The sequence below is a fragment of the Lathyrus oleraceus genome, chromosome 1 (assembly GCF_024323335.1).
Source record: "Lathyrus oleraceus cultivar Zhongwan6 chromosome 1, CAAS_Psat_ZW6_1.0, whole genome shotgun sequence".
In the NCBI taxonomy this organism is placed as follows: domain Eukaryota; kingdom Viridiplantae; phylum Streptophyta; class Magnoliopsida; order Fabales; family Fabaceae; genus Lathyrus; species Lathyrus oleraceus.
In genome coordinates, this window is record NC_066579.1 from 416,354,207 (window position 1) to 416,377,488 (window position 23,282).

Consider the following 23,282-nt stretch of genomic DNA (forward strand, 5'->3'; position numbering starts at 1 on the left):
AATGTCCTAATATAATATGCCAAAGATCTTCTTTGAAAATGAAAGTGGATTAAGGTGGAGCTTGTGATGAGGCTATGTTGGCTTGAGAAGTTTGCATGGCAGGGAAATTATAGTCCCTCAATCAAATCATTCGTGCCAATCATCTTCAAGCTCCCTTTTTTCTGAATTAAACATTTATCATTATTAAAAATCATTATGCAATCAATATCAATATATAGTTTTGGCACTAACAACAAATTCAATTTAAAATCAGATACAAATAGCACATTTTGTGCAACTAATCCTAGTGAGAATTTCACAGTTCCTGGATATTTGGCTATTGGCATATGACCGTTTGGCAACTTGATATTTACAAGCATGATTTGTTGATAAGCACCAAATAATCTTATAGAAGAACATATATGGTCACTTGCACCGGAATCTACAATCCAAGATCCAATATTTGAATGATCCAAAGAATAAAAGACTCTAGGTATACCTGAAGTTGTGTGAGTGTGATTATTTTCATGTGATGCCTAGATTCACCTTGCTAGAGGAAGCTCCATGACTTGCATTAGAGCTTGATGAATGAAGCAAATTCACCATCTGATAATATTACTCCTTAGTAAATCCACAAGAATCATTTTCTTTGAATTTCTTTGAATCATCAACACCATCTCTTTCTTTATGAAATTAAGAGAATAATGATTAGCCATAACATGATTTTTACCAAAGTGAGGAGGAAAGTCATGTTTCCTATAGCAAATATCAATTGTGTGTCCATTTCTACAACAATGAGTGCAGATTAATGAATGAAGATTCATTACCACGACTGCTGTCTTGCGATTTGCAATAATCAAAAAAATTGATGAGGATCTTGGATTCATCATGAACAAATGTTCTGAATTGTCTTTCATGTTGCATTACCATATAAAAAATCTTACTAAGATTTTGTAATGGACTCATTAGTAAAATATGAGAACGAACAAGATCAAAGGAATCATTTCAACCAATGAGAAAACGAATTGAGTGCGTAATCTCATGTTGACGCTTGGCATTGCTCAATGACATGGACAAGAACAAATAAGAGTAGGAAGATATGCTTCGAGTTCTTCCCAAAGAACCTTCAAAACTATGAAAAATTCTGAAACAGAACTGATTCTTGCTTCAAACCAAATATTTTAGACTGCAATTCAGAGATTCAAATATAATCATCATGTGAGTAATGTTCTTTGAGCTCATTCCACACATCAATGACATTCTTAAGGAAAACAATGCTTTGTGCAATTGAATCGTCATTAGAATTCATAATCCATGAATGAACAAGCATGTTACACCAATTCCAAGCCTTCATACTTGGATCAAACTCCACCGAAACAGGAATCGAGCCATCTACAAAATCAAAATTGTTCTTCCCTTCAAGAGCTCTTCTCATGGATCGAGTCACCACATGCTAATTAGTGTAATTGAGAAACGGCGTAACTGGAATAGAAGAAATATCATCTGAAAGATGCACATAGTATATATTTTTAGATTGTTGAGAAGTATCTTGAACTGGAGCAACAATGTTTCCACTACCGTTAACAGCGAGAACAACACCACAAATCATAGTGAAAGGAGAAAAGGAAAAAGCGATGCACGAACAGAGCTCAAAAAGAACTCTGATACCATCATGAAGATCTTCACCATCATGATGAAAACTAGAGAAAAGCACGAACTCAATGAGGAAAATAGAGGAAAATGTGGAACTGGATATTGATTCATCAATACATTTGTTACAATATGTCTATATATAAAAGCTAGTACTATAACTAACTTCAACCAACTAACAGCTAGCATTAACTAATTTCTATTTGACTATGTTATTCTACATTGTATATACTATAGCGATGGTATATCACATGGTGAAGAGAAGCTTGTGACTCAAGCTAACTCGTTATTCAAGTTAACTGCTGCTAAGTTATTCAACATATGGCATGACCGAGATTATAAAAGCAGAAAATGTTGACCCCAATACACATTTTAGTTCACAGATTTAGAGAATAAATGAACATTTTAGTGGTTGAAAATACATTATGTTTGAGAGTTCTTGTTGGATAATCCAGTTTTTTCCTCTCAAATTCATGAGTATTCAGTTTAGAGACATTCATTCGATAAGAAATTCTCAGTTTTTCATTTTAAATCCAGTTCCTTTCACAAGAGTTTATTAAAAAACAAATATTGTCCGAATATTCAAATTGGTTGTGCAAAAGATAATAGCAAACTTAGCTACAATGATGATACAAGGTTATGACTTTTCAAGATTATCACAGTTCTCGGTCAAAAGTAGACTACCTTAGTACTAGTTCAGTAAAAAAAAAGGTTGAGTTTTACATTTTACAAGCGACGATACATAGTGTTTTGGCCTTGAAGGTTATTTTGAAGACACGGCTCACTCGAGGTTGTAGACTACTACTATCAAGCTCATGAGCATATTTATTTCCAGCTAAAGTAATCTGTTCTGCTGCTCTACAACTTTCACAAGTGAATCTAGATGCACAACAACATCACTCCAAATGAAACAGCAAAATGAGGACATCTACTTCTCTTCTTTATGTGGATACTCTCTGGGCCCAAATATGGCAGTTCCAATCCTAACAGTTGTACTTCCCATCTCAATCTATAAAAAAAAGGAGATTTAGCTAGTTAAAGAAATATTATGACCACATCACTAACTATGTATAACTCATTTATTTTCAAAGAAAATATTTCCTTACAGCTTGCTCAAAGTCTGCAGTCATGCCCATTGATAGCTCACATTGCGCTTCTGGTATTCCGATTGCCTCACATACTTCAGTTCTACATTTGGATAATGTCTAGAAAGATTAAAATAAAATTTAGTTTCCAATATTACCGAAAATATATAGGCAGTACCAAAAATACCAAATAATCATGTAACCTTAAAGTTTTCTGGGGTGGATGAGTAATCCAGCATGCCAATTGTCATTAGGCCACAAAATTCAAGGTTTGGACAATTTGTAACAATATGTCTTACAAGGTCTAGACACAGTGCTGGTTCAACGCCAAATTTAGCTGCAAGAAATGTCCGTAAAAGGATCAGGAATAAAACTGAAAAACACTGGCAAGAACATTTTATCACGGGACAGCTAAATGAATAACTATTATATAAATCACATTTTCTAAACCTGCAAGCTCTTAAATCAAGCAGTTCATTATAATAAACAGAGTGCACATTCACACTACCTCTGAATCTATGTTGTTGGAACCAGATATTTGATAAGCATAGTTTCTATAAAAGAACCGGGAGCTATATTTTCTTGTTACTGTGATTCTATTTCATATCAGTATAGTAGAAGCCACGAGAAATATTTTGGGTTATATGTCTTCTAACAAAACCAAAACAACTTTATTAAGAGATGGTAGATACTAAATTTGCTGGCAAATCTATCAGGTGTAACTTACATGTTTCTCCGCTTGTATTCACTTCAACAAACACTTTCAATGGTTTCCTGCCAATTTTGGCTACAGCACGATCAAGAAGGTTTGCTATCTAAAAACAAAACAAAAATGAACTAAAACCAGAAATGAAGAAGCATCATTTGCAATACAATATGAAAAAAAAGAAGCTAAGATCATGACTGCACAAAATCAAAATATATTGTTTGACGGAACATATTAGGTAGACTATTTTCCTAGACATATTAAATTTAATTTTATTGCATTGAACAGAATTCCTAATAAATGGCAGTGCTGCAGTTACTTCTAGTCAGTATTCAGCGTGGCGTGCATCTAATGTAAGGCCCATCAGTCAAGTTACCGTTGAGAAACATGCTATACTATATATAGACTACTTTCAACATCAAATATATAAAAGACATAACCGTCCTAGTGAAATCCCAAAATGTTAAGATGAAATTCATCGTGTTACGACTGATTCCATGTCCAGTGTATGTTCGATTCACCCATTTAAACTTTATGTAAAATTTACATTCTTATTTGTAATTTTGCACTCATTAAATTGAATAAACATGGAAAATATATTTTCCTTATCTTCCAAAAAAAATCATGAAGAAACAGGGACATTACCTTCTCATCATCTACCGTCTCTACATAAGCAAGATTGGGAACACCAGCTGCAGAAATATCAAATAAGAACTTAAACTTGTTAAGCTCCTCCATAACATAGAAAAGATTATGAATGTGATAATGAGCTTATCTCCACAAAAGTACACAAAAATGGAAGCTAAGTGACAATCAAAGTTTGTAAGTGTGACGTCCTATAATGGGGAGCAATCCAAGCATAACACTTCAGCATTTTTGAGAAAAAAGTATACATATAAAAACATATGCAATCACACAATATTGTCAACCACGTAACTCGGATTAGGATCTAGAGGTAATAGATCATAAGATAGTTACATAGGCTGTCAGATACTACAAAAACATAGATTCATTGTTCGATTAAACTTGAGCTCAACTAATATATGAGATGAAATTGAGATCTTTTTTCAAACAAACCATTTCTCCGCCCCGTGCGTTGAGACTTTTTCATAAGTAAAATCAACACACCAACATTTTCAAGAAGAACTACGGTACTCTAATTTTCAACCCACGGGGCATAGAAATAGTTTGTTTGAAAAAAGATCTCAACTCACAAGGGCGGAGAAGTTGAGTCACGGTCAATGTCAAATTTGGGAACAATATAACCATATATCAGTTGAACAACTTAGTTTTGTCAAATAATGTCTAAAAATCTTTAGTGCGTCGAATTTCAACTATTTCGCGGCACGCGACTAAGTGTTGTTAAATGAGGGCTATATAGCATTGTTGCATAGCAGAATTTGGACAAACAGTTGTTCTGTGCATATTGGGATCTACCATAGAAACTACCAGCATCGACTTTTCCTTCATCAAATAGCTTTCACTTTAAGTTGAAAATTTCACACTATTTATACATTAATTTCACTTCCAGCATAAAAACATCTAAACATAAATCACTTTAAACTAAACTTAATTTAACAGATTCAACTGAAAATACCATACCAAGAAGAGGCTTGACTTTATTGCTCTGCAAATTGCCGATGAAATGCCATTCAATATCCTCCGGAAGCTGCGGTATAGTTAGGCAAACAATGAAGCTAATCTTATCTAAGCATGGAATTGGAGTAGTGAGAAACGATGAATTTGGACAAACCTGAGGTGCTTTATCGATGATTTCCTGAACGTAATTCTCGCCGAAGAATCGGTGACCGGCATCATACACCTGTCGGAGAACAGAAACCGGCTTGGTCTTACTAGCCGCCACCACGCGGATTTCTTTGACGTTCCGGTTTGACCTATCGGCGGCCTGCTGGACGCGATCAAGCACCGCCTTTAGCGAGGCTGCTGAGCCGGCCACTAAAGACGATGCCATTTTGTGTTGGTAATAAAATGTAATGCCATGTAATCGGCCATTTATATAAGGACTAGTACTATGCGAATGCAATCATGTTTTACGATTATTGGGTCGTGTGGGGAGTCATCATTTCTCTATCGAGTTAGTCGTTTATTAGAAATTATTTTGGTGTTTTTTCATTTTTCACAATCAATCACTAGTTAAGTGTATGTGTATATGTTCTCAAATATGAATGAGTTCATTTTTTTTTTGTTTTTGAAAATTATATTCTCATATGTCGTGCTTAATACAACTTCATATAATCACATGTGGTACTAATACTTTATTGGGTGGTGTGGGGACTCATCATTTCTATATTGAGGTTAGTGGCTTATTAGGAATTATTTTGGTGTTTTTTTATTTTATTTTTCACAATCAAATCATCACTAATTAAATATATGTATGTATGCTCTCAAGTATGTATGAGTTCATTTTTTTTTGTTTCCGGAAATTATATTCTCATATGTCGTGCTTAATACAAATTCACACGTGGTACTAATACTTTTCATCATGAAATCTAACTCCTTGCATGTGAGATTTAGTGCTTTCTCGAATGGGATCTAACATGTACACCTCAAAAATTATCTGGTCGGTCAGAATATTTGTTAGAAATATCGATAAAGTTGAATGAACTCAGGACTAAAACATGAATGAAGTATTTTCTTTAAAAGTATTTCAAACATTCTCTTTATGTCTTAGAGTTGGAAGTAGGGATACCCAGAACAATTCAACCTTATGTCGAATTTGCGCAAGACCAATGAAAACTCGATTTGTAACGAAGAGTGTTTGGAATTTGTGCAAGAGGATATTCGATTTTGTTGTGATGATTTTCTAAATTCAGAGTGATGTATTCATAGGCCATGATGTGTTGTTTCATAGGGTTGCAACCCTCGATGAAAAAACACCTTTTAACTGAAAGTTGCATTGTTTTGGAACTTTTCTTATCGTTTTGGAACATACATGAACATTTAATGTTCATGAATTTATAATAAACCCCCACTTGTTCTAATAATGACAAGACTAATTCCAGAAAAGGAATCAAAGAATGTTATTACAGTTATGCATCTTTCGATTTAAAACTTAACCTTAGTAAAGACAACGCAAAGTCTACCCGAAATGTTAGGTAGCAATGCTTTTAAACCATTAATCCATTTGAATAGACCGACGTTACCTTACACACATTCTTTAAGGGTTCTTCGCCTACATTTCTCGCCTAACACTTATTTATGACCATATGCTTTCTTGTTTCATGAATTTTTCGTGAGAGAAACTCCAACTCTTACTTTGAGACGACACCATCTCGAAATTCACATAGGTGAAGTTCATTTTGTATCATTTTCCATGAGACACATACCCTCGGTATTGAACTTTATTAAAAGTTTAAATAAAACTTTAAAAGTCAACATTATCACAAAATGTTCGACAAACATCTAAGTCAACGACTTGTTTGTACCCATTCACTACGCCAAAAATGACTTTTAACAGCACATCTTAGACAGCGCTTTTAAAAGAAAGCGCTGTCTAAGGTTAAAATTAAAATAAAACACGGAAAATGTTCCAAAAAAATAATGAAAGCGCTGTCTAAGGGGGGGTCTTAGACAGCGCTTTCTAAAAGCGCTGTCTAAGACCCCCCTTAGACAGCGCTTTTAGAAAGCGCTTTTAAATATAGACCTTAGTCAGCGCTTTTGATAAAGCGCTGTCTAAAGTCTTTAAATTAAAAAAAAAATTAAAACCAAAAGCGCTGTCTAAGGGGGGTTTAGAAAGCGCTTTTGGAAACTCTTGGGTTTTTCAATGAACCCTCGTCTCTCTCACAAAACCGCTCAAACACCGCCTCTCAGACCTCTCTCTCGCGTACTTTCTACCTCAAAGTCGCTCATCAAGGAACCCTCTCACGCTCTCAAACTCAAAGAATCACTCTCTCTCAACTCTCACGATATCTCCATTAACAAGCAAGTGAAAAGGATAAAAGGAAAAAAGGAGAAGCTCTTACAAAGTGTCACGGCGGTGGTGAAAGGCGTGAAGAAGCTGGCCTCCCAATCCAGGTAATCGATTTTGGGATTTTAGGGTTTTGTTTGAGATTTTCCGCCTCCGATTTTCTGTTGTTGACTCCTCCTCTCTTACTGATTTGCTCTCTCTATTTATCTCCCAGCTTAGGGTTTCGAATTGGTGCCCTTGTGTTCAAAAGCGTATCTCTGCAAAATCCTCTTTGATGTTCTCTGCTAACAATGGACGGCGAAGAAGAAGATGAACAAGTGATAGCTGAAGAAGTTGAAGCCATGAAATCCGTTTATGAAAACGATTGTACCATTCTCAATTCCATTCCTCCTCACTTCCATTTATCCCTTAAACCCAGAACCGCTGATGTTTCTTCTCACCAGGTTCCCAATTTTTCTTCAAACCCCTAATTTCATTTTTTTTTAACTTTTCATAATTCTAATTCAATTATTCATTAATTAATCCCCATTTTTTAAAATAAATTTCTTTGCAGTTTGTAGAAATTGTTCTTGAGGTACATGCAACTCCACAGGTATGTTTCAGTAGATTAAGGTTATTATACTATGATTGTTGAATTCAATTATCTGTTTATAAATCAGTAGAAGCAACAAAAGCTACAAGAACCAAAATTTCTTCTGTTATTGACGGTGCTGAGATCTTTGCAGGTTCACAGGGGCTTTCTAAGTGCATATGACTCTGTAAGGACCAGGATCATTTCTCTGATTAGACTTGCAATTGGTTATGTGTAAGTTGTACCTCCAAACAAGTTTCATTGACCAAACACTGCCTCCAAAACATCTCGGAGAGTATTTTTTTAGTAAATGAAAATACTTTTTCTTGCCAAATTCAAACTTTTAAGTTGAATCATTGGCTTTATTTTTTGTGAATCAACTAATAAATTACTACAGCATTGGAAATATGTTATTGATTTATTCAACAGTCAAAGGCTGTACATTCAATTTTTTTCCTTGAATCAAGGAATAGTGGGAAGAAAAATAAGAAAATAGGAAAACCATTATACATATAATACAGGAAGGTCTGAATAGAATAAAACAAAGTCCAAGAGATCGCAATATCCCTTGATTCTCCTACAGCAATGAACAAACTAACTCAAGTTTGAGTTTTGGGTTAAGGCAAAGGATGGTTTATTACTTCTCTTGGAACATGAATCAATTAACTCAAGTTTGAACCTTGGGTTAAGGCAAAGGATGGTTTATTACTTCCCTTGAAAAACCCTTGCTCGCAAAAGCCCTTTGGGCTTGAAATGTGGTATGCGGACTGTTGGAATTTCCTCCTTAATTACGGTCCGCCCCTAGTCGCCTTAATTGCGGCACCTTGGCTTGACTTAATTGCAGCCTCCAACACTTTCATTGCTTAGAGATATGACCTGTGTTATGTTTACAAGAGGGGGCAACCCTCACCTTACAAGCCGGTTTTGTATGGATGAGTTGGACGCAACCTAAATTCTGAGACGGACAATGACCACATTTTTCTATATAACTATCAATTTTCTTCTCTCATACTCCAATAAGTATTGTCATTGACTATTATCATATTAATGTCTTTTACACCTCCACTTTAATAATTTTACTAGATATTTGATTTCATATTGACAAACTGAAGGTGTATTGTTTTTGTACCAGAGATGATCATTCTGAGTTCACCCACAAATGGCATATTTATATGACTGGTCATAGTTTGGGTGGTGCATTGGCTATCTTTCTTGCCCTTGAACTTTCATCAAATCAATTAGCTAAGTAAGTTTATTAGTCTTACCTAGTTACATTTTGATAGAAACTGGTATCTAGAATGTATTTACTGAATAATGTACTTTTTTCCTCAGCTGAATGGAACTATAAGAGTTATAATAATCTGAATTAATTGATCAATTAAGTAATATATTTGTCTTCCCTGTTTTGTCGAAACTAAACAATTTTAATCCTGACAATTTTTCTTGTTGACGTGCATTTTTGTTTTTATTGTTTAACCATTTTGTACCTGACTTGAAAATTAATTTAACCTAATATTTATATTCATTGTTATGACGCATAATTTATAAATGGTAACTACTATATACATTATTGATTGATTGATTGATTTTTGTCTATCAGGCGAGGAGTGATTTCTATCACTATGTATAATTTTGGTTCTCCTAGGGTTGGCAACAAAAGATTTGTAAAGGTTTACAATGAGGTCAGAAAAGGTTATACAGTTATTTTGCTGACACTGTTTTTGTCGCCTTGTTACGTGCTATATTAGATAAAATGTTCGTGAATTTGGAAATTCCAAAATTGCCAAATGTGTACATAGTAGTCATCTTGTACAAAAGATACCTTTGGCTAGTTATATATGATTCGTTTTGGCATTTGAGTACCAGACTAGTTATATATGGAGTTGCAACTGTTTCATGATTCATTTTGGCATTTGAGTACTAGACTAGATATATGTGGAGTTGCAACTGTTTCATGATTCCAATTGGCATTTGAGTACTAGACTAGTTATATATGGAGGATCACCCTCTACTCAAGTTAATAGAAAATGCGTAAAGATACCATAAAATCATATCTTAACTGAGATCTACCAAGTTATAGTCAGTCAGAGACTTCCCAACAGCTGTGACAGGAAGAATACTGTGATCTATATTTAACATTTAGCATCTAAAGTCAAGAAAGAACATGTCCCCAATTTATATCTCCCTTTTCTCCATAATATAAAGTACTGTCAAGTTATGCTATGCTGTAGTTCTTTTAGGATTGTCAATTTATATTTGTTGCCACATGTTGGAAAGTTCTCAATTTCTTATGAATTGTTCTAAATCTAAACTACCCTACCAAAGCATTAAGTGAATGGAGCATGCGGTGAAAAGTCACAGCAAACTCCGGAATATTTTATTTAGAGCCATTTTGTCTTCCAAACTGTCCTATGTTAGGTAAAAGTAGAGTTGTTTGTTTCTCTGTTTCTGTTTCTAAAACAATTAACAGGTTTCCTCTTATATTTACAGAAAGTTAAAGATAGCTGGCGAATTGTGAATCACAAAGATATCATTCCTACAATGGGCAGGTTCATGAGTTATTGTCATATCAATCAACCTTTATTTCTTGCTGCAGGAGTTTCAACGAATTCCTTAGTAAGTTTTGTAGTAATAATATGTAGGCGAAATGATTGAAAAGGGTTTCACAATTAGTCATTAATGTAAAAATAAATTACCAAATGAAGGGCCCAACCGGGTTCGAACCGGTGACCTCTTGATCTGCAGTCAAATGCTCTACCACTGAGCTATGGACCCTTTGGTGGTGATAAGGCCCAATCAACTTGTTATAAACCTTTTTACAAAAAATTAAGGAATTCTTTATGCCATCTTTTCATAATACTATTTTAGGTGTCACTGCATATAAAAAGCTGTATGATTAATCTACACTATATGAAAGTTACATTTGAGATAAAAGAAAGTAATTTCATCCTTCCTAATGGTTCTTCACGCTAGCTGATATATCAAATGCATATATTACCCAGGAGAATAAAGATATTCTTGGAAATGGTTACGAAGGTGATATTGTTGGGGAATCCACACCAAATATCATAATCAACGACTTCGTATGTTTCTTCTTCTCCTTCTCTAGTGTTCTTTGCATTTTTCTTCTCATTTGTACAAATACACTCACATATCTATACTGCATGCGTTTTAATTCCACGTGCATATAACATGTAATATCAGTACATCACAAATAGATATTGAGGGGGGAAATCCTAGAAAAAGCAATTTTAATGATTTGGCATGAAATAATGTAGTCACTTTTGGGGTTTAAAATGATAGACATTCACTACACATACTTAAATTATATTTTTACTAGTCACAGTTGACAAATTTTTCCTTTTAAGTTTTTTGAGTTATTTTTCTTTAATGTTCACCATTCTCAACTTTGATCCATCTAGATAATGGGCGAAATGGAACTTATTGAGAAGTTGTTACAAACTGAAATTAATATATTCCGCTCAATCAGAGATGGAAGTGCTTACATGCAGCATATGGAGGACTTCTATTACATCACATTACTAGAGGTACTCACTTTAATAACTTCAAGCAAATTTCTACTTTCTGTTATCATCATTCTTATCTGGGTTCGAACCGCGACATCCCACTAATTTACCTTAAAAGGGTGGAATTTCAACTAGGGGTGTGCATGGTTACCCAAACTACAAGAATCCATTTTATTAGTTCTAGTTTCAAAACCAAACCACATTTGATAAAAACCAGTTTAAAAATAGAAAATGGTTCCAATCCGGTTCTAAACCGGTTCAAACCGGTTTTTAATCAAAACCAGATTACAAGTAAATTGAATTTAGTTTTAATACTAGAATTTTATGAAATTGGCAAAATACCACAACGTAACTTAATACATTATTGTTATTCCTATTTTTTTAAAACCGACTTATAATTTGAGACGGAGATAATACACATTAAGTCATTTTTTATGATTTTATGTCATGGAAGAGGAAGACCAAATTGATATCAACTGTTTAGAGAATCAAATTAAGGTCACTTGCATCTGAAAGGGACTTTGACAAGCATTTACTCCTACTTCTGTGATGTGTGATTACACAATTATCATTTCTTATAATTACGGCAGTTGAGTAAAACAATACTTCTAGTTTTGTTGTTAATTTATGGGAGTGCTTAATTATTAACTTTTTTTCAGAATGTAAGATCAAATTACCAAGTTGCCTCAAGGTCAGAAGATGTAAACACCAGCTTATCCTGAGCTAACAAGGTTTCATGGTTGCAAAGCCAGACAGCTGAGATTCTTGTAAATGTTGATATATTGTCAGCTGTATTTGTCGTCACCATACTATCATGATAAAGCTCAATGTTTGTTCATAAATTTGTGTAATTAATGTGTACATTTGTAGTATATGTTATGACTTGTAAATGTGTACATAAATTTGTATATATTTTGATACATTTAAGGCAAAATTGGTTTGAATTGGTATATATATATATATTTGTTAGCCAAAAATTGGTAGAAAAAAGGCCAAAATGGCATATATAAAATGTGATAATTGTCTGTCAAAATCTGGTTGAAAACAGGTAGAAATTCTGGTTTATAAACCTGGAAAAAATGTGGTTTAAAACAAAAGCTTCAAAAATTTTCGTATACCTTAGACAGCGCTTTTGTAAAAAGCGCTGTCTAAGGGGGGGATTAGAAAGCGCTTTAGGCAAAAGCGCTGTCTAAGGGGGGCTTAGACAGCGCTTTTTGAAAAGCGCTGTCTAAGGTATACCTACAAAAATTAAAATAGGAGGGTCTTAGAAAGCGCTTTTGGCCAAAGCGCTGTCTAAGGGGGTGGGGCTTAGACAGCGCTTTTCAAAAGCGCTGTCTAAGGTATACCTAAAAAATTTAAAATAAGAGGGTCTTATAAAGCGCTTTTGGCCAAAGCGCTGTCTAAGGGGGGGGCTTAGACAGCGCTTTTAAGATTTAAAAAAGCGCTGTCTAAACCTTTAGCAGCGGAGGTTTAGACAGCGCTTTAAAGCGCTGTCTAAGGCTAAAAAAAGCGCTGTCTAAGGTCTTGTTTGTTGTAGTGATTGAATTTTAAGGTTAATGTTCTGTTAACGTAAGATTGGGTTTCCGCCACTGTCGGAACTCTTACTCAAGGAGTTTCAACTCCATACCTCTCGAGGTTGTTTTTACTAAGTCTCTGGCCAGTGGCTTAGTAAATGGATCATCCAAATAATAGCTCGTTCGTATATATATGAGTAAAATGATTCCATCTTTAATCAATTTTCTCACAAAGGAATGTCTAAGTCTTATGTGTGTAGACTTTCTATTATACACTTTGCTGAATGCTCTAGCTAAAGTGGTCTGGCTATCGCAGTGTATCAACACCTTTGAAACATTATCTTTTACCAATGGAACTTCTAACATAACGTACCTCAACCATTCCGTTTCTTGATCGGCGGAAGAAAGAGCCACAAATTCTGATTCCAGGGTTGAAAGAGTAATGCATGTTTGTTTCTTGTTTTTCCAAGAAATTGCTCCTCCAGCTAGTGTCAATATCCACCTAGTTGTGGATTTATGATCTCCAATATTGGATATCCAACTTGCATTGGTATATCCTTCTAGTATGGTGGAAAACCTTCCATAGTGAAGGCCAAGATTTTTGGTCTTTTGTAGATAGCCAAATATCCTTGTGATTGCCATCTAATGTTCTTTATTTGGATTACTAGTGAATCTACTCATTTTACTAAATGCAAATGATATGTCTAGTCTGGTACATTGCATTAAGTACATAAGACACCATATTGCACTTGCATACTCCAATTGAGTCACTTCTCTTCCATTGTTCCTTTGAAGTTTGACAGCATGATCAAAAGGAGTGGTCACTTCCTTCAAATTTAGGTGTTTAAACTTATCAAACATTTTTCAATATAATGTTTTTGACTAAGTTCGTAACCTCCACTATTTCTCCTTACTTTGATCCCTAAAATTATGTCAACTAATCCAAGATCTTTCATCTTGAATATGGAAGTTAGAAACTTTTTTGTATCTAAAATTCCATCCATGTTGTTGTTGATTATCAACATGTCATCAACGTATAGACAAAGGAATATTACAATATTTTTTTGTATGTTTGTGTATAAACATTTGTCACACGAGTTAGGAGTAAATCCATTTGAAAGTATGACATAATCAAAATTTTGATGTCATTGTTTTGGTGCTTGTTTTAGTCCATATAGGGATTTAATAAGTTTACACACCTTTTGTTCAAGTACGTAGCCTTCTGGTTGTTCCATGTAGACTTCCTCACCGAGATCTCCATTTAAGAATGTTGTTTTAACATTCAATTTATGAACTATAAGGTCATTCGAAGAGGCTAAGGCGAACACTATTCTAATTATTTTTGTTCTTGCTATCGATGCAAATGTGTCAAAAAAGTAATCAACACCCTCTTTTTTGTCAAAATCCCGTTGCTACTAATCTTGTCTTATATGTGTTAAATGTACCATCACTATTATACTTCTTTTTAAACATCCACCTGCATCCAATGGACTTGATCCCTTTGGTAAGTCAACAAGTTCCCAAGTGTGATTTGACGTGATTGAATCCATTTCATCTTGGATAACATCCTTCAAAAAGGAAGAGTCTCTCAAAGCCACTGATTCCTTGTAAGTTTTAGGATCATATTCTACTTGAAGAATAATAGGAATATTCCGTACATAATTCTCGTAGTTTCCTTCAACTACATAAAAAAGAAATAAATTGAGAATCAATTTCGTTTGGTCCTAGATCCTTTGTTTTCCGGACTCTTTTGTTTATCTTAGGCCCGAGTTGTGTTTCATTGATCCGAGAGGTACATTCATATTGTATCTCGATGCTCAAAGAAGAATCTTCCTCACGAGATTCTTTGTTTGCGTGTGTCATACCCCAAAATTTGCCCATTAATATTTCAAGACATTCTTCAGGGCACTCCGACTCATTTTTATGACACTGATCTTAAAGGAACAAAGGCCCAGCTCACGAGTGGCCCAATCCAGAAAATGGCCCAAACTGGCCTGCTCGCTAGGCGAGCAAATCCTTCGCCTAGCGAACGTTCGCTGCACGCTCGCCTAGCGAACGTTCGCTACACGCTCGCCTAACGAAGCGGGCAGATAACAGAAAATTCTGGGCTTCACTCTGAGCCCATTAGGTCATGAAAAAAGGCATTATAAATACCACAACTCCAGTCAGAAAAAGAGAGGACGAAAAAGGACGAAAGGAGAACCCTAGCAAGCAAACCCTAGCGCTCACAGACGGAAAACCCTGGAGGCTAACCCTGAGAATTCTGAGTAACCCTAAAGGAAACCCTGAAGGAAAAGCCGGCGGCAGCAAGGTCACTTCCGCTCAATTCGATCTGATCGACCAATTCAAGGTTACAATTCGATTACAAACAGGTTGGCATTGCTATTACTACCTTATGTTCTTAATTTGCACATGGTATCATGATTGAATTTATGAAACTATCTTAAGTTTTACATATGAATTTAAGTATGCATGAACATCTGAATGTCTAACCACATAATCTCTGTAATGAATGCTATAAGGTGTGAAGCTTGCTGCCATTATATCATTATTAAAACCGAAATCCGCAGCCGCTCGCTAGCACATCGCTAAGCGAGCATGCAACGAGTGTTCGCTAAGACTTCGCTAGGCGAAGCAGGAGCGAACGCGACAGCAGCCGACTTTTCTGTTCTGACTTTTGCCCACCTGTCATGTTTTTATCATAGCCATGCATTGTTTATCTGACCCTACTGCTGTTCTGGTTTCTTTTGTGGTGTAATTCTCGATTGCACCCTGATTTGGTATTCTGACATGTTTGCTGAGTTTTGCAAAGGTTCACACATCGCCGGGAAAGCTAGCTAGATAGGTATTCCACTTTATTTGTGGGATGCCCTTTGTGGAGTTTCATCCTAAATTACCTAATTAATTTTAATGTATTAATTTTAATGTGGAGACCCACCCTCAATTACTTAGCTGATTTTAATGTATTGATTTTAATGTGGAGATTCATCCTAATTGCCTAATTGATTGTAAAATACGGCCTTTAAATATGTGATCTTGGACCTCTCTTTGCTGCCCTACGGTATTCCGGTATAACGGTCGTGTCCCGCGAATGTAGGGATACACTTAGCAAAGACCCTTCGGTTAAATCATCATAAAATAAATCATGGTCCCTCAGATGTTGCCTTCGAAAATACGATTTTGTCCCTCGATGACCCTTCGGTGTAGCCTACGGTTAAATGATGATCGTCCCTTCGAATGCTAAGGTATCCTTACAACTGTTGCCTTCAATGACCTATCGATGACCCTACAATGACCCTTTTACATCCAAAGGATAAAACTACTTACTTCTCAATAGTAAGGACAGTTTTACCCTCATAAGGATAGGAAATGCCCATAACGACCTTAGGAAGGTATAACTCTCAATTACTGGATCATAACCTAAAACATTTTCCACCCCTCACACTTTGCAAGTCCTAGAAAATCACCACTTGGTATACATTCATACTAGAACCATTACCAAGTTATATTTTTCTAAACTGTTTTTCAAAATCAAACGAGATAGATACTTTGTATACATTCATACGAGAATCATTACAAAGTTAAACTCTTTTTTCGAAACATTTTTAAACAATTCACCAACACTTTTCAAACAAAAATATAAGTGATCCAGCAATTAAGAGCCCATGGATAACCATGGATACAAAGGGTGCTAATACCTTCCCTTTGTATAATGTACCTCCCGAACCCAAAATCTATTGAGGTTTTTCCTGTTCTTTTCCACCTTTCCTTATTGGATAAAAGAAAAGTCGGTGGCGACTCTTGCTATCCGCGACATTGCGATAAAAAGCAAAATACCCCAAGTCAGTTCACCGTATGACAGAACTGGCGACTCTGCTGGGGAGATTACAAGAGAGGTTACCTTAAAAAACAAGATCACTTATTTAAAATTGTCTGATTTACTTTTAAGGGATTGCTTGGGTATTCTTGAGTGAAAGATCCTACACCCGGATCTAGTGTACCTTAGGTAAGTAGCAATAGATCATCGCGACTATCCGGCGTATACTGGAATGGTTAAAATGATGGCTACGGTTAATGTGACACTTTGGATGTCCTGATGTTCCTCATGTTTACTTGAGGAAAAATTTGGCATCTGCGTGGTGTCATTAAAGCATTAACCAGACCTTTAGAACCCTAATTGACTCATCCTGGCCATTAGAAAGTAGTGAGATAACTGACTTCGGTTCCGATTGGGGTTGGTTGAGACTCGATACTACACTCCTTGAGATTGGACTTTAGGGAAGCTTCGGTCAACCACTTGGTGTTGCACTGAAGTGGACTTGAAGGAAGGTCAATGATTGGAGATCCTTTTAGAACCCGGTTACTATTCTAGGACAGGTTGAACCAACCAAACTTCAGTAGGGAGGGTACTTACCTATGGAACTCATGCAAGCCTTAAAACTTAGGAGTGATTGTTGTGTGACTTGCTTGTGTTTGTTTACATAACATCATAACATAATAACATCATAGCATCATAATATCATGACATTATAACCATTTCAAGGACTTAGGGATTTAACTTTGCTCTGTTTTGTAAAGCTATGGCTCCCAGGAAGACCATCCGGATTAATCTTGTAGCAAACTCTCCTCAACTCAAGAACTTAGTGTCAGAACTTTCCGATCATGCGCAGTTCATCAAGAGACATGGTTCTCTTCTCAATTTAGTTACCACTGGGTTCAAAGAAGATATGATGAGAGTTTTATTCCAGTTCTTCGACCCTAAACATCATTGCTTCACATTCCCAGATTATCAGTTGGTACCCACATTGGAAGAATTCTCCAGACTGCTTGGGATACCTATCCTTGATCAACTACCGTTCAGTGGTTTAGAAAAGGTTCCGAAGTCTGAAGAAGTTGCCGCAGCTTTACACATGACGAAGTCCGACATTGAAGCTAATTGGGTAACAAGGAGTGGAGTTAAGGGTTTACTTGCCAAATTCCTGACAAATAAGGCCCGAGAATTCTTAAAAGTTATGAATGTCCGTGCTTTCGAAGACATCCTGGCATTGCTAATCTATGGCTTGGTGTTATTCCCTAATCCAGACCAATTCATAGACATGAATGCTATTAAGATATTTCTCACTCATAACCCTGTACCTACCTTGCTGGGAGACATTTTGCATTCCCTCCACACTTGTACCATGAAGAAGCAAGGGACTCTCATGTGCTGCATACCTTTGTTGTCTAGGTGGTTTATTTCGCACCTTCCTCAATCGGTCTTGAAGAACGAGCAGAATTTGAAATGGTCTCAAAGGATAATGTCGCTCTCCCACCCAGACATCTGTTGGTGTCCTCAGTTCAAGGAAAATGTTACCATCATTGACCGTTGTGGCGAGTTCCCTAATGTACCACTCCTAGGAATAAGAGGAGGTATTACTTATAATCCTGCTTTAGCTCTGCGACAGTTTGGTTGTGCTCGAAGAGATGGTCCACATGAAATGATCATCGAAGGCATTGTGTTCGACTATGACAACGATTCCCAAGGCCTCCGTCAAAGATTTGTACGAGCTTGGGGCATGGTGAAAAGAGGTACGTTAGGACAGAAAAATTCTATTCCTATGGAACCTTATCTCAGATGGGTACGCGCCAGAGCTCGTGAACTTGTCATGCCATATCTTGCAATCGGACCTCAGATTGTCGAACCTGAAGCTGAAGGAGGTGCTCCTCAGATCATTCCTTATCCAGATATGCCTACCAATGTTGAGGAACTAAAGAGATCCTGGATCCAGTTGAGAGAAGAAAGGGATACTTTCGAGACTCAGTTCGTCGCAGAAAGGAAGAAAGTGTTAGAACTTACCAGTCAGCTTAATGAGGAACGAAGACTCAATGCGTATCTTCGCCCAAAAAGAAGCCGCCCCTGGGAGACTTGAGCTTTCATTGTATTTTTATTATTATTCCTTTTGTAATGAACATTGGTCAAAGAAATTAGCAATAAACATTTCTCTCTTGTTGGTGATTTACGCAAAGTTAAATTCCAAAAGTCCTTGAAAACATTTCATACATTGCATAGCATAACATAACACTGCATAACAGGTATTCTACAAGTTCAATGTTCTCACGGTCTTCCTTCTAAACAGAAAAATGGATCTCGAACAAACTGTCAAAGATCTCCAGACTCAGAATGCTCAATTCAAGGAGATGATGCTAAGCTTATCCAAGGGGCAGGAGGAACTGAAGGCTCTTTTGCTCGAAAAGAAGAAAGACAAGAAAGCTGTGAGTTTCATTAACCCGGGAAGAAGGCGTAAAGGACAGGCCGCAGGAGTCAAGTTTGGGATCCCGAATGGTCCAGAAGAGGAGACAGAGAATGATTCAGAAGAGGAGAATGTCGATCTTTTCAACCCTGAGGACGACGATGAAGATTATGAAAATGAACAGTACTCTCCAAGAGATGATAAGTACAAGTTGCTGGAAGAACGTATGCTAGCTATGGAGGGTCAGAAGGCGCCCGGTCTGGATTTCGAAAGTTTGGGTCTGGTCTCCGATGTGACCATTCCTCGCAAATTCAAAATCCCCACTTTCACTAAGTACGATGGTGCGTCCTGTCCTCAGATGCATCTGAGAGCTTATGTGAGAAAGATTCAGCCGTATACCACTGATAGGAAGCTATGGATCCATTTCTTCCAAGAGAGTCTATCTGGCACACAGTTGGAATGGTATTATCAGCTCGAGAGCTCTGACATCCGCACCTGGACTGATTTAGCAACAACTTTCTATAAACAGTACCAGTATAACTCTGAACTAGCGCCTACCCGGCTACAGCTGCAGAATATGACTATGGGATCTAAAGAAAGCTTTAAAGAATATGCTTAAAAGTGGAGAGATTTGGCTGGCAGAGTCAAACCCCCTATGACTGACAGAGAATTGGTGGATATGTTCATGGGCACACTGACCGGCCCATTCTACAGCCATCTACTGGGAAGTTCTTCATCAGGTTTCACTGAACTTATATTGACAGGTGAACGTGTTGAAAGCGGCATCCGAAGTGGAAAGATACAGGAGGCTGCCTCTGCAAGCACCAAAAGGTCCTATCAGGGGAGGAATGAATCAAATGCTGTGTACGGTCAAAAAGGTCGTAACAAGAAAAACCGTGACCATGACATCGGAGCAGTTACGATTGCAGCACCACCATCTCAAAACTTCCAACCCAAACAAGACAGGCCAAGAAGGCAGTTTACCAGGATCAATATGACCTTGGCACATGCACTGCAGGAAATGCTAAAGGCAAATTTGATCACCCTCAGAGATCCTCCTACGAATCCCAACACTACTTCTTCTCGTTATAACCCTAATGCCAGGTGTGCATATCACTCCGATAGCCCCGGGCATGATACAAACGATTGCTGGTCATTGAAGAATAAGATTCAGGATATGATCGAAGCTGGAGAAATTGAGTTTGAGCCTCCGGAGACCCCTAATGTCATCACTGCTCCCATGCCTAATCATGACAAGACGGTTAATGCCGTGGATGACGACGATCACGTTTCCAATGTGGCGGACTTAACATCTCCTCTCCCGATCATAAAGAGGAATTTATTGCAAGCTGGTTTATTTCCAGGTTGTGCTGAAGATTGCAATCTCTGTATATTCCAACCAGATGATTGTTGGGAATTGAAGAATGGTATTCAACGGCTGATGGATGATCGTACAGTTCTCTTCGAAAAGATTCCTAAGGCGGAAAACCCTATTGAAGAAATATCTGTGATTGCTAGGTCCAAAGTTCCAGTGAAGATTACCGCTACTAGGGCGCCTGTGAAGATTACTGTTGAGCCCAGGGTAGCTCCCCTAATCATTACTGCACCTGGCCCGATCCCGCATTCCTCAAGCAAAGCTATTCCGTGGAATTATGGCGGTGATGTTTACGTCCATGGCGTAAAGCAAATTGACAATTCTACTAATCCTAATGGCATCGTTGGGACTAGTAAAATTACTCGAAGTGGAAGGATCTTCTCTCCAGAAATCTCACCTCCTGTCCTTGAAACTCGAGGAAAGGAACCAGTCAATCCTTCTCAGTCAGAGACACCGGTCGAAGTTACTCCCGAAGATGTTGCCAAACAGGAAATGGAAGAAGTGCTGAAAATCATCCGCAAGAGTGATTTCGATGTGGTAGAACAGTTGGGGCATACCCCGTCTAAGATCTCGATGTTATCCTTGCTGTTATCTTCTGAATCTCATGCCAATGCATTGATAAAATTCTTGAAGACTGCTCATGTGCCTCAGGAAACATCTGTCGATCAGTTCGAAAATTATGTTGCTCACTTGGCTGTTGACAATGGCCTAGGCTTTTCCGATGCTGACCTGACACCAGCGGGAAAGAATCACAATAAAGCCCTGCATATCTCCATTGAGTGTAGGGGAATCACTTTGTCTCATGTGTTGATCGATAATGGCTCTTCCTTGAATGTGCTGCCAACAGCTGTGCTGGATAAGCTGGACTGTAAAAGCATCGAACTGAAACCTAGTGACATTGTGGTACGTGCTTACGATGGTGCGAAGAGTGTTGTCCATGGCGAAGTAGTCCTCCCTATCAAGATAGGACCTCAAGTCTTCAATACTACCTTCCATGTAATGAACATTCGTCCTGCCTATTCCTGCTTACTGGGACGCCCTTGGATTCATGGGTCAGGTGCTGTAGCTTCGTCTCTCCATCAAAAGCTGAGGTATCCCACAGAGGGCAAAATTGTCACCGTGTGTGGAGAAGAAGAGTACATTGTCAGTAGTGTGCATGCCTTCAGATACGTCGAGATGGATGGTGAATTCATTGAGACTCCTTTTCAGTCATTTGAAGTAGTTCCTCCGACCAATCCTGTCCTTAAGCCAGCTTCCGGTGTGCCCAAGGTTATTCGGACTCCTCCTGCTATGATTTCCCTGAAGGACGCTCAAGCTGTGGTTGAAGATGGTGGTTGTACTGGCTGGGGTCAACTGATCGACGTACCGTACAAGTCTGACAAATTTGGCCTGGGGTTTAGCTCTGAGAAGGTAGCCAAGAGTCAAATTAATGCTGTAGAAGACGCTGACAGCGATTGCGACCTGGATAGCTGGATTTTCCCAACAATTGGCGACGGACTCAATAATTGGAAGGCTGAAGACACTATCCCGATTTCCTTTAGTCAGGAGTAATTGTTATTGTCTATTTTGGTGTTGCAAATTTTTGTTTTTTTTACAATTGAACTTCTCCAAGCGTTGTGTCTATGCCCGGGGCACAATAGCTAATTTGTTAAGGGTTTTGTCATTTTCATAAGCATATTCATATTCAATAAATCAATGGACTTTTTGCATTCAAATATTGCGCTCTTTGTCTTTTCTGTCATCTTCCAAACAAGCTATGTTTTCTTACACACACTCACATAACGAATTGCAGATCCATACCCACTCTGGATCCTGTTGATAATAGTTCTACTACTGTTCATTATGACTTTGAAAATCCGATCTACCAAGCCGAGGATGGAAGTGTGGAAGATTGTGAAGTACCTGGAGAACTTGCCAGACTGTTACTACAGGAAGAGAGGACTATACAGCCGCACGAGAAGTCAGTTGAGATTGTAAATCTGGGTACCGAAGTAGACAAGAAAGAAGTCAAAATAGGAGCAGGCTTGGAAAACAGTGTCAAAAGAAGGTTGATTCAGATGTTACATGACTATGTAGAGATTTTTGCTTGGTCTTATGACGACATGCCAGGACTGGATACTGATATAGTAGTACATCGGCTGCCAACGAGGGAAGATTGTCGTCCTGTTAAGCAAAAGGTTCGTCGCATGCGCCCTGAAATGTCTGAGAAAATCAAAGCCGAGGTTATGAAACAATTTGATGCAGGTTTTCTGGCTGTTACTTCTTATCCTCAATGGGTTGCTAATGTGGTACCAGTGCCGAAGAAGGATGGTAAGGTGCAAATGTGTGTAGACTACAGAGATTTGAATAAAGCGAGTCCCAAAGACGACTTTCCACTTCCGCACATTGATGTTCTGGTAGATAACACCGCTCAACACAAGGTATTCTCATTCATGGATGGATTCTCAGGTTATAACCAGATTAAGATGGCGCCTGAGGACATGGAGAAAACTACGTTTGTAACGCAATGGGGCACGTTCTGTTATAAAGTAATGCCATTTGGTTTAAAGAATGCAGGGGCAACGTACCAGCGTGCTATGGTGGTTTTGTTCCATGATATGATCCATCATGAAATAGAAGTGTATGTGGATGACATGATAGCCAGATCTCATACTGAAGAAGAACATCTCGATCATTTGTACAAATTGTTTGAGAGGTTGAAGAAATACAAGCTGAGA

At 37.5% G+C, this 23,282-nt stretch overlaps 2 protein-coding genes and 1 non-coding gene across 3 annotated transcripts; 1 reads left to right on the forward strand and 2 right to left on the reverse strand.

Moving 5' to 3' along the window:
- Positions 1 to 2,199: 2,199 nt before the first annotated feature.
- Positions 2,200 to 5,516, reverse strand: LOC127077583 (uncharacterized). The gene is made up of 7 exons (XM_051018727.1): positions 5,174 to 5,516; positions 5,023 to 5,089; positions 4,066 to 4,112; positions 3,442 to 3,529; positions 2,918 to 3,051; positions 2,736 to 2,834; positions 2,200 to 2,638 (listed from the first exon to the last, which is right to left on the reverse strand). Exons 1-7 carry the CDS (start codon positions 5,390 to 5,392, stop codon positions 2,558 to 2,560), a joined length of 735 nt encoding a protein of 244 aa, XP_050874684.1. The 5' UTR covers positions 5,393 to 5,516; the 3' UTR covers positions 2,200 to 2,557.
- A 3,620-nt stretch (positions 5,517 to 9,136) lies between these two features.
- LOC127112883 (uncharacterized) lies at positions 9,137 to 12,168 on the forward strand. The gene is made up of 6 exons (XM_051046397.1): positions 9,137 to 9,165; positions 9,520 to 9,601; positions 10,410 to 10,535; positions 10,922 to 11,002; positions 11,342 to 11,467; positions 12,106 to 12,168. Exons 2-6 carry the CDS (start codon positions 9,542 to 9,544, stop codon positions 12,166 to 12,168), a joined length of 456 nt encoding a protein of 151 aa, XP_050902354.1. The 5' UTR covers positions 9,137 to 9,165; positions 9,520 to 9,541.
- On the reverse strand, positions 10,623 to 10,694 carry TRNAC-GCA (transfer RNA cysteine (anticodon GCA)). Its single transcript has one exon. It is a non-coding gene; the product is annotated as a tRNA-Cys (tRNA).
- Positions 12,169 to 23,282: the final 11,114 nt, after the last annotated feature.

Bases quoted from the DNA above. Each gene is read 5' to 3' on its own strand.
- LOC127077583 (XM_051018727.1), bottom strand. From the start codon at position 5,392: ATGGCATCGTCTTTAGTGGCCGGCTCAGCAGCCTCGCTAAAGGCGGTG. The intron at 5,090-5,173 runs GTTTGTCCAAAT...ACTATACCGCAG, and splicing joins TCATCGATAAAGCACCTCAG to CTTCCGGAGGATATTGAATG. The intron at 2,639-2,735 runs GTAAGGAAATAT...TTTTTTTTATAG, and splicing joins CTGCAGACTTTGAGCAAGCT to ATTGAGATGGGAAGTACAAC.
- LOC127112883 (XM_051046397.1), top strand. From the start codon at position 9,542: ATGTATAATTTTGGTTCTCCTAGGGTTGGCAACAAAAGATTTGTAAAG. The intron at 9,602-10,409 runs GTCAGAAAAGGT...TTATATTTACAG, and splicing joins TTGTAAAGGTTTACAATGAG to AAAGTTAAAGATAGCTGGCG. The intron at 10,536-10,921 runs GTAAGTTTTGTA...TATATTACCCAG, and splicing joins GAGTTTCAACGAATTCCTTA to GAGAATAAAGATATTCTTGG.